A 12,208-nucleotide genomic window follows, 5' to 3' on the forward strand; every position below is an offset into this window, starting at 1 on the left:
TTTTACCATGAGAAGTTTGGTGTTTTTCATGTAAAGATTTTTGTGATGGGTTGTTTTGTTTGTCATGCTCGGAATGACGTTTTCTTTCTTACAGTGCAATGATTTTATAATTTTTTCCTTAAAAAATTCTGGGAAGTTTTTTATAATTTTTGTCTTGTAAGTCCCTTTATATTGAGTCACCCTAATCTTACTTGAAGTCTGGTTGGTCCATGAAATTCATGGTCATAAGTCATGAGATCTCAGAAGCATAAGTCATATCTAAAAATAAGGTGTAATGTAACCCCTTTCCATTATTAAAGTTCCCAAGGTCAAATCTCGTAGAGTTCTTCCAATCGGTTTAAGTTTTATGTCTTTGTAATTTGTTATCATATGTTCTTAAGTATCTCTAAACTCAAATGCAAGAACCATTCTGTAACTCTAAACTGCAATGAACCACTTTGAACCATATTAAACCAAGATCAAACAAGTTCAAGTGGGTTAAGGATCATGCAAATGGGAAGCATAGGAGTATGTGGTGAAAGTCATGACACTGTTAATGGAGCTAACTACAAGCCAAGTGCAACTCAATGACACCATGATTAGAGGGGAGAATGACGACTCATGGAAGAGATGTTGCGGAAATCAGCAGACGGGAAGACACATAGAGAAGAAAATGGACACGATGATAATTTTGTCATAGGGAGAGAAAACTCTCAACATTCATGCTCTTAATCATCATGCCAACATTTCAGTCGAGAAGCAAAGCAATAGGTAGAGGGCAAGAGCCCAATTTCCAAGAAATATAAGAACACCTAAAGCAAGACTGGAGGGACGCAAACCTTAAAGGAGACATATCCTTTGGAAATTATGTTGATCTCTAAATGAGATACTCGAGTAGAAGTCATGGCTACTAAAACAATGACCTCAAACGAAAGATAGGTGATGTAAAGTTGTCATCCTTTGATGGATGTGGATAATTTCCGCATGAGCATGGTTATAGAAGGTAGATACATATTTCCAACTTAACCCAATGCCTAAGGATGAGGCAATCAAATTTGCCGTGCTTCACTTGGAAGGTATTGCTCATGAATAATAGCATCTTGGAATGGTCACGCTCAACCAAGATCAAGTTATCTCATATGTCGAATTCACAGAGAGGCTTATAGACTGCTTCAATGAGAAGGACTGTAAACTTAATTTTAAGGTGTTAGTGCAACTAAAGCAATTTGGATTAGCTGACAGTTACATTACAAAGTTTGCAAGGTTGTTCAAGCTAGTTATATATATCTCAGAGACAAGATTGATTGTTTTGTTCATGGATGGGTTGATGGAACCTCTGAGAGGTTGGATGAAAAGTTTCAACCCCAATAAGTTCACCAAAGCAATCAAGAAAGTATGTGACATGGTGGCATCCTCTTCTTCCTCCAAACGTTAATCACAACCTAAGCTACCTGTTACTCTGAAGGAGAAAGACTACAAATCCCATTCAAACAAGCCATCATTGGATGAGGCCACCAGATAGGAACTTAGGAGGAGAAAACTTTGTTCTACCTGTAGGGAGCTGTAGGAACCAAGACACCAATAGTTAGGCAAGGGGAAAATCGCTTACATTGTGGTGATGATGATGAGGGGCATGAGGAAATTGAGCCTGAAGGAGATAGTGAGTTTCCAAGGACGCTAACATAAATCGCGCGGAGAGGATTTCCATACTGGTATGTTGAGGAGGCATCGCAACACTTGCTGGTACTTTGAGGTGTAGTATATTCTGGGTTTGGGGTATACTCTTGAGGCAATGGGTTATGGTCGTGCTTGACAACGGGGCCACACTTCATGAATTCATCATTGGTGAACCAAAGGGTTTTGTAGACAGAGGGACACAAAGGTTTCAAAGTCAAGGTGGCAAGAGGAAATCTCTTGTGATGTAGTCATTTGGTTTTGCAATTGAACATCACCATGGGAAACTACATAGTGATAGATGACTGCTTTGTAGTAGATTTGAATGACATTTATGTCATATTGGGCATTGAATGGATGAAGACTTTTGATGAGTACACAGAGTTTCAAGATGATTGAGTTATCTATCAAAGTGGATGGTAAAATTCTAGTATTGAGGGGTATGTCAAATGGCCGCCTGAAGGAGATCTCGACAGGATAGATGAAGGTAATCTTTAGACATGATAATGTAGTCTGGGCAACACACTACTTGGTCTCAACAAAACCTACACATGGGTGGCAAACTCATTCTTAGGATCAGGAGCTTCAATGGTGTTGAATAAGCATAGTTTGGTCTTTGTTGACATTCCACCTGGCATACCTTGACACCATGCATTTGAGCACACCATCGAATTGGAGGAAGGAGCCAAGCTTTTCATCACCACACCCTACCACCATCTTAAGAAGTTCAAGGATGAGATAGAGAAGATGATCCAGGAACTTCTCGACAAAGGATGGATCAAGCCCAACTCTAGTCCCTTTGCGTCATTGGTAGTGCTAGTAAAGAAGGATGGATCCCTTAGGATTTGCGTGGATCCCTTAGGTACCCCATTGCCAGGATTGAGGAGTTGTTGGACAAATTACGCGATGTAGTTGATTTCTCCAAAATAGATCTTTGCTTTGGCTACCATCAGATCTGCATAAGGGAGCATGGCGTGGAGAAGACAACCTTCTGTTGACATTACAAACACTGAGTTCTTGGTCATGCTGCTTGGGTTGACTAATGCTCTGTGCCACCTTCCAAGCTTGCATGGACCACATATTCAACAAGCTACTATGCAAGTTCCTATTAGTATTCTTCAATGACATACTCATCTACAACAAGACGTTAGAGGAATATTTAATGCAATTGGATGAAGTATTGGGGATCATGGTGTCACAATTATTGTTTTCCAGGAGGTCCAAATGTGAGTTTGGAATGACAAAGATATTGTACATGGGGCACATCTAGAGCCTGAGGGCTTCACGTACATCAGAGAAGATTCAAGCCATTTTGGATTGACTGCCTCTTGAGATTCTCTTGGAGCTACGTAGATTCTTTGGATTGTACAATTACTACAAAAGGTTTGTGAAGGGATTTTGATATCTTGGTGCACCATTGATAGATTTGATGAAGAGGGGATCTTTCCATTGGGATTAGAAGGCACAACACATTGACAAATTGATGGAAGTCATGAGTTCTTGTTTGATTTTGGCACACTATTAAACTTCACTCGTCCCTTTGTCTTGGAGTGCAATGCATTGTGAGAAGGCATTAGAGCGGTGTTCATGCAAGATTGACATCCCATTGTGTTTGAGAGTCGAAAGCTCTTGGGAGCGGAGTTGTTGTACTCCATTTACAACAAGAAGATGCAAGCCATCATACACATACTAATGAAGTTGCTGCCTTACCTTGTTGGAGCAAAATTTTTTGTACATACAAAACACAACATTGTGAGATATTTTTTGGAGCGGAAGGATTTGAATGAACGACAACATAAGTGGGTGAGAAAAATTGAAGCATATGATTGATATTGAGTACGTGAAGGGCAAAAATAATGTGTTAGTCAAAGCCTTATCAAGAAGACCTGCCATATGTTCTTTGTTACAAATTTCGGCTGAGTGGAAGGCACATTTGTTGGTTGAATACTCCGAGAATACGTTTGCATTCCAATTGATGGATAGTCAAGTGCAAGATGATAGGTACAAGTGAAGAGCACACGATTATATTGGAGAGGGGGTGAATCAATATAATAACAACTTTTACTAATTAAATTTATTTATCCAAACAATTGTCTTAATAACTTCAAATGCTGAAATAAACAATTATGCACATGAACACAATGACACAACGATTTACGTGGAAACCCAATGCAAAAGTAAACCATGACAAATAATCGCTTTTTATGTAAACTTTTTTTTTTACAATATTTTGCAGGCTTCAACCTACTTGAGGTTCTAACCCTATGTTTATGACCACTAACTCATTGGGATCTCCAACTCCCACACTTCGTAGGCACCAACATACTGGAAGCACTAAACCCATCGTTGACTTTGTGAACACTGACCTACTGCACACAAACTTCTTTTCCACGTTGATACTGTTTCTTTCTCAACTGATGATGGACAATTAAATCACTCCTTTTTATACTTCTCTTTATACCTTTGCTTCAAATTCATATATCCACCTTTGTTATCATATGGATAAATCTTGTTTTGAAAATTTTTGGCCATTTGTGCTCTTTAGATCTATCTACCTTCAAGCAGCTAGGCTTTTAAAAAGGAACTGACTCTGATACCAATTGAAGAGCACATGATTATACTGAGAAGGGGTTGAATTAGTATAATAACGATTTTTGCCAATTAAAACTATTTATCCAAACAATTGTCTTAATAAGTTCAAATGCTGAAATAAACAATTATGCACATGAACATAATGAGACAATGATTTACTTGGAAACCCAATATGGGAGAAAACCATGACAAATAAATGTTTTTTATATAAACTTGTTCTTTTACAATGTTTTGTAGGCTCCAACCTACTAGAAGTGTCAACCCCTATGTTTATGAGCACCCACTCACTGGAACCTCCAACTCCCACACTTTGTAGGGACCAACCTACTAGAAGCACTAACCCTCACTGTTGACTTCGTGAGCACCGATCCACTGCACACAAACTTCTTTTCTTCCTTGATATTGTTGCTTTCTCAACTGATGATGGACAGTTAAATCACTCCTTTTGATACTCCTCTTTATACCTTTGCTTCAAATTCATATATCCTTTTTATCTGTATGTTCTTCTATGTCTGCATATTCATTTCATAAATATATCTTTCATATCTGCCCCAAACTGCATGGTATAGGTTGTACTGGGAATTTATTCCTTTTATCTCATAAATCCAATATACATATCAGATATTTAAATCTACCTGTATATATATTCTGTCTTTTCTTTACTCATAGATTTTCTATTTTTGTTCTTATTTATACTCTGGTGGTTCTTCCATTTTTTTTCAGCTTTAGCAAATGATATAACTTTTTATATCCTCTAAATATAAGAGACATGACTTAGTTATTACTAAATGTGAATCCACTTCAACGGTTATTATTTGTCTCTTAATTTTATCACATCCTTATTATATGCCATCGCACATGATCCTTTGTCTTTCACCAAATAATTTTTTTGTCGCTGCAATTTTGAGCATAATCTTTGTTAAACTGATCCAAATTCAACTGCAAGAGATTCGTGATGTCTTGGCAAGCAGCATATGTATGATATGTTTCGTCAGATTGCTGGCCTGGAATGACATATGGTTTAAACTTTATTTGTCTCCTCTATAGTTCTTCGAACTCAAAATATTCCGCTCAGCCTCACTTATAAGTACTTAATTGCACTTTTGCTCTTCAAAACAACATGTGTAAATCGTATCCATGGTTGCTATTTTTAAATGTATACTCTTTCTTAGTTTCTTGGATCGCTGCAAATGTAATAGCACTGCCATGTCGTTTGGAATATGCTTTCCAAATGGCAGCATCCTCTTGTATTTGTATGAGGAATAAACCAAGAGAAGAGACGTGTCCCTTCATGAGACATGTCTATTCATCAATATAATTAATATAATGACAAACTTAATTATAGTTGTATATATATATATAATTATATTAATTTCTCTTTGATCTCACAGGTTTATCCTACTAAAGCTACCAAAACATCAACACTCTTTGACTTCAAAAGGTTTCATATATAATGCAACTGTCATAAATTATCTTCATCGCTGGTGTAAATATCTTGGCATATGTCTCCAAGTATGCTTGCCTGATAGATATTCTGTTGCATATCAATGCAAATTTTAGATTTCTATTGTATACTCTGTCCAACCTGTTTGATGCCTATTATGTCTTAGGAAGACTGTTGTATGTATGTATGACACTTGTATGTTTGGCACAGCAAGCCCAGACTCAAACATTACTAGCCGCTAATATATAAATATATATCGCTGATGTGGTCACTCCATTTGACTGCTGACTTGTATGAGTTTGTTTTTCATTTCCAATGTCACTATCCATGTTTGAATGCTGCTCCAAATTTATCATGAATCGATGTCTTCAAGATTATTGTGCCTTGAATATTTATCATGACTCATTCACAAACTTTTCTGCTCATTGTAAACATCTGTTAAACATCGCTGCTATGTAGATACACATCTTTGACTATTCACTTCATTATTTATATCATTAATCATTATCACTGTTGAATGATTCATTTCATCCATTATGAGTCAACTTCCATCCATCACCATTTGAACATGTGATTTCTTCATACTACTGCCATCTGTATATATGTATTTCTGAATATTAATTTTGTAGTATATGGGATTGATATCAATTCAAACGTTATAGTTACTTATATTGGTGTTGCAAATGAACATAGGTATTTGAATATTTATAAGTATATTGCTGCTGTGGTGTTAGATGCTGAAGACACTATCAATTGATTGTTTTGGTCTCCGTCCTATTCAAATTGTCCATGAATTTGTTTCTTATCTTTCATTAATAGAATCATCATAATGTCTCATTCATTTGTTTCTGCATCTTTGCCATCAATGACTTTCTCATTGTATTATTGACATCAATGATGATATCTCAACCACAAGGTGTTTGACGACATCATTATTACAAGGGAAAAATCTACTTGGTACCGGAATCCAAGATGAGGGAAAGAATTCTAAAAGAAATGCACAACTTACCCTTGCCAGAGACCTGGGATACTTGAAGACCTAGAGACAAATCCGAGAAAGGTTTTCTTAGAAGGGCCTTAAAGAATGATGTACTACAATACGTGCGAGAATGCTCCACTTGTTACTAGAACAAATCCAAGCACACATTTGCTACAAGACTGCTTCAGCCATTGCCAATCAAGACTAGAAGTGGGACAACATCTCGATGGACTATTTCGGTGCTTCATAAAGTGCAAGGGAGCAAATGCATCTTTGTCATGGTGGATCGTTTAACGAAATATGCACACTTTTTTGCCATTTCTGTTGGATGTCAAGCAACTCAAGTGATTGATTTGTTTTTCTGAGAGGTGTTTTGTTTGCATGGTCTTCCACGAAACATAGATAGTGACGGGGAGAGTTGTTTTTTGAGCACTTTCAGGATGGAATAATTTTGGTTGGCAAGAGTGGAGTTGTCTTCGACACGAGCTATCACCCACAAAAGGATGCTCAGATGGAGATCATGAATAAGTGGGTGGATGATTATGTCAGGAAGTATGCTTTAGTACAACAAAAGGTGTGGGTCCATTGGCTACATTTATGAGAGCATTGTTACAACACTACCTATCACATGTCAATATGTATGACACCCTTCAAAGCTCTTTATGGGTGCGAGCCTTCATCATTTGTAGATCTAGCATTAGGTGACAATCTTGCAGCGAGGGCCAAGGAGTGGTTGTAGGAAAGTTTGCATATCCTGAGATCTCTCATGGACAACTTGTAGAGGGCTTAGAAGCAACAAAAGATGTGTGCTGACCGATACAGGGTTGAGCGATTTTTGAAGTAGGTGATTTGGTATACCTCTGGCCTCAACCATACAGACAATCTTCCCCGAAGAGATGTGGTACAAAGATGTTGAGTCTACACTTTTATGGACCCACAAAGTGGTTTAGTGGATGGGTGAAGTTGCCTATGAGTTGGAACTTTCAGAGGGGAGCTAGATTCAATTTTTTTTTCATGTGTCATGCCTCAAGAAGGCCATTGTGTAGCATGTCACTATGTCAAAGAAATTGCTACCCATTGATGAAGAGGGGAAACCAATTTTGAAATCGGTTGAGATCATTAACGTTTGAGAGAAGAAGCTGAGTTTGTGCCTCGTCAAGGAATTATTAGTCTGATGGAATATTTTGTCGATTGAGGATGCTAATTGGGAAGGCGAATAAATTTTGGAGCATCCAAGTTTACAATTGCTTGAGGGAAAGCAATTCCTAGGCCATGAGGATTGTAATGTTGCTGAGATTATTGAATAATTTACTTTTAAGAGTTATGTGTGTATTGGACCCGAAAATTAATATTATTATACCTTAGGCCCTTTTTTATATTATTTGCGATAATGTTTTGGTTGTGTCAGCACATTTTTTTAATCCTTCAGGAAGTTTCTTAGAGCAATGCGCAAGGCCGGGTTAATTATTGTTGTAGGTATGCGAATTTGGTATTTGCGTAGTACATGCGAATTCTTATTGGAGTTTAACCTGTTTGCCATTTTAGAGGTGAAATATCTTCCCTATTTGGTATTTGTAGTTTTGGTGGGAGTAACTCCTTACCCTATTTTGCTCTCAGTCCGAGATTGTTGGATTGAAGATCTATTTGATATAATTTGAAGTGCTATCATTATTGTGTTATGTGGCATTGAACTATATTGTTTCATATTGTAATCTGACACTAACAATATTAGCAAAATTCGAATAATACTGATTGTATGGACTATCTTTATTTACTTAATCCTAGTAATGTTGTTTTGGGCTGTACACATTGCACAAACAAAGGGTGAATTGGAGCTCCGCGACATTCATACTGTACGCCAAGCCTCAACATCTACCATATGACAAATACAATGATGCACAACAATTGTCTTACCATCGTATGGTGTAGGAAACCATTGTTGACTATACACAATCTCTTTTGTTCGTATGAGTGAGTGAGGAGGCATCTAATCTGCGAGTACAATAGTGACGTACGAGGGGGGGGGTCAGGTGTGTGTGTTGTATGACAAATAATTGCAGTTCACCAAACCAAGCACTCAAAATTGCTTGCATAATTAGTTGTTACTATGCACAGTATACTATCGAAGGTGTGCCAACATGACCACATGATTATTGGTGGTACAGATACATTACATTATGCCTTGTTGCTACAATTTCTTACAACCAAGTTATAACTTTTAATAAATATTGTAAATATTCCTATCTTTGTTAATTCCAACTTGCCTTGTTGCTCTAGTTTAGTATAGAACCAATGAGCAAAAAATAATATTTTTATGAATGTATGATTCCTTTTGATGGTTCCTTCTATGGATTATCCATGACATAGATTAAAATATTGCAGATATCTTTGCGACAAGTTCACTTATCACTTGAAGATTTGTGGTGCGAGAAGTATGAGCTTTCTGGTAAGAAAATATTTTAGAGAAACTGACAAAATATTGGCATTAACTTGATGTTTTTTTGGGCTAAGTCAAAAATGTATCATCGGCAGACACATACACACAATGACGGCCCAAAAAAGGGCAAACCATAATTTATTTGATTGCAAAAACAGGTTTGGAGAGGAGAGAAAGGGCAGACTATTTTGATATTAAACTAGTATTTGCTTATAGTTTTACAAAGACAATTTGCTATTTTTAATTTGCTTCAGAGTTCAGACTATGGCTACCAACCATCAACATTCTACAGGAGGATGTGATTTTCTTACCTATTTGCATTTATATATATCTAGATCAGCTTGTTTAGCTTGTTTATTTAACAACTCATTAGATGCATCTCCTTATTGAATTTTGCCAAAAAAGAAAAGCATTTCTAATTAAATTTAAGCAGTTTTTTAAGTTCCCGATATTTTCTCGATATGTTTCCGACTTATCTTTGATATTTCCCAATATCTTTTTTTTGTCCTTGGCAATAAGTTGCCGGCAATGATATTTTGAACTATGATCCATGCAATTTATGGATCAGTGACTCTACTTGTCGTAGATCTCTATTTGCAGGTTCAACTTCAATGGCCTTTTCTATACTGCAATATCCCTCCTGATGCAGACCAGACTGTAGAGGTCTTGTCTATCAAACTATCCAATCTTGCAGCCTTCCAATGCCATTTAATCTATAAAATTAAAACAAATTCTGAAACACTTCTTCATATACAGCCTTCTAATGCCATTTAATCTATAAATTAAAACAAATTCTGAAACACTTCTTCATATAAATTTTCATTTTTATATTCATATAGCAAAATACCTTAAGCAGTCACACATATGGAGGATCACAATAAGAGACAAAATTCAGAAATTTTACAATGTTTCTAGGCACTTCATGCCTACAAGTCTCTGTATCTTCATGCTTTCACAATTTGGCTTCACTTCTTGTTTGAAATCTGATTTTCTCTTCCATCTTGCACCTCTCATGCTACCTTGAGTGCCTACAACACACATACAAATTATTCTCTCTTCTTTTATTTTCTCCTCTTGGTAAGCTAATTGTGTACTCTTCTTTATGCAATTTTTTTGGAGCAACCTGCAAGTTCTTTTTTTCAACCTTGCTATTGTTGATTGCTGCTTCCTAACACCACCGAAGGCTGCATTTTACAGATATTAGAACCCTTGAGAAGGCATCATTAATCACCTCCTTAGTGAGCCTAGATGCTCTTTAATCAGCTTTTTTGTGAGCATCATTTGATTGTCACTCTTTTGTCTAAGAACTCTGTTTCCGGAGAAAATTGCAAGTCTCCATTGTAATGAGACCAGCTACCATCACCAGCTTCTTTTTGCAGTGCTTTGGTTTAGAGAAATTTATGTTAGGTTCATATATTAGACAACTGAAGGATTCTTAGCATTTGTAATAGTTTAGTTGAAGGTGCATTGTATTTATGGAAGACAAGGAGATGACAATCGCCTTTTATCTTGAGATTTTTTTAAAAATCTACTAACAAGTGTTTAAGTCTGGGAGTTCAAGCCATGCAATCTTTCTAATTTAAAATTAGCTAATCATTAATTTAGACATTTGTTTTACTATATCATAATAAATGTTTTCAATTGAACTACTTCTATTTCTGAAAGCACATGATGAATGATATGCATGTTAATTTTCTTTATTATATTGAAGACCACACTAATGCAAAGTATGTGTGTTATACATTAGGAGGCAAATATTTAGATGATCACAAAAGAATACTTCTACTCCTGAAAGCACACGATGAATGATATACATATATTCCAAGATTGTGCAATAGTGGTTAAATGTTGCTTTTAATTTTTTGAATTTGATTGCAAACTACAATAATGCAAAGTATCTGTGCTATACATCTAGGAGGCAAAGATTCAAGAGGAAAAATTGGAAAAGTGGATGGCTTGTGTTCCTAACTATGAGTCCTTTTGGGCATTTTCTTCTGTAAAGAAAGGATATAGTGGTAAGCATTTGAAATGCTCATTTTCGTTACTGGATCTGTTTAATCGCATTAGTAATTTTGAAATTTGCTAGAAGCATTTCAGATGCTTTTTGATGCATATCTACTTCCACTAATAATTTTTGTGCTAGGTTTGTTATAAAAATGGTATCAACTTTGGACAATATTGGAAAATTATGGTGCATGTTATGGAGCTCTAATACCAGTTATGGTACATTGTGAAACCAATTTTGTACTGATAGCTAATTTATTTTGAATAGGAGCTTTGTGTATTCCATGTTTGCAACTTTTGCCATGTTCAAGCGTGGAAATTTAAATTTGATTGCTTAGAATTTCATGTCCCCCATCTTTATTTTGATAGGCAAGTTGAACAATGCTTAATTTGTTTTGGTGGTATGAAATAACTGTGTTTTGATTGATTATAAGATGAAAACAAAGTGTTAGATGTATGATTGTAAACATAAAGTTGTTTGAAAATAATTTCCTTTTAGTACTGCAAATCTATTTTTAAGTTGTTATCTCAAGAAAGACACTTCTGCTTTTGAATTAACTTAAACCCCACAAAATGTATACCACGAAAATAGATTCTGTGATTAATCGAACCCCAACAATTGGAGCGATAAAAAGTAATCATGTTTACACAACTAAATACTCAATTGCTTTTAAAATAAAACAATCAAAAGGATGTGATCTGAATTAAAATGGCAAATTCAGGTAGAACACTAGTTATGTGGAAAGCTGTAAGCATCTAAGTTACTGGGTGTGCTTGGTTAGGGACTGGAGGTGGATGCAAATGCATCTGGAAGCTGATGTGGAAGTGGATGCTTGCCGAAGCACATAGGGAGGTGCATTGGGATGCAATACGTGCCAAGGCCAGAGTAAATGATTGATACTAAACTATAAATGCCCCAAACAAATAGATATAAACATAGAATCCAAGAAGTAGTAGCCCTCTGACAAGGGAAATGAAGTGCAATAGTTGCAAATAATTATGGAATGTTTTTGGACTAGACTGTGCACCAATCTTGACATAAACAACAAGATTGCAAAAAGATCATGAATTAGTTCCGACTGCGCTGGAGCATGTAGCA

The 12,208-nt window shown here is 36.2% G+C and overlaps 1 protein-coding gene across 4 annotated transcripts in view; it reads left to right on the plus strand.

Annotated features, from left to right (window-relative positions):
* The window catches only part of LOC149570778 (uncharacterized), a 153,447-nt gene that overhangs the window by 25,892 nt on the left and 115,347 nt on the right, over positions 1-12,208 (plus strand). The window contains exons 2-3 of one of the 4 annotated variants that reach the window (XM_089812342.1): positions 9,051-9,114; positions 11,021-11,120. The exons of 1 other annotated variant lie outside the window; for it this stretch is intronic. In XM_089812342.1, coding sequence (XP_089668468.1) covers positions 9,103-9,114; positions 11,021-11,120 — 112 coding nt within the window. In that variant the 5' untranslated portion in view covers positions 9,051-9,102. The remainder of the gene's footprint in view (positions 1-9,050; positions 9,115-11,020; positions 11,121-12,208) is intronic. 2 more of the 4 variants (XM_089812340.1, XM_089812341.1) reach the window with 2 other exon arrangements.

This window comes from Cupressus sempervirens, chromosome 2 (assembly GCF_028749045.1).
Source record: "Cupressus sempervirens isolate cs-2001-9-10 chromosome 2, ASM2874904v1, whole genome shotgun sequence".
Classification (NCBI taxonomy): domain Eukaryota; kingdom Viridiplantae; phylum Streptophyta; class Pinopsida; order Cupressales; family Cupressaceae; genus Cupressus; species Cupressus sempervirens.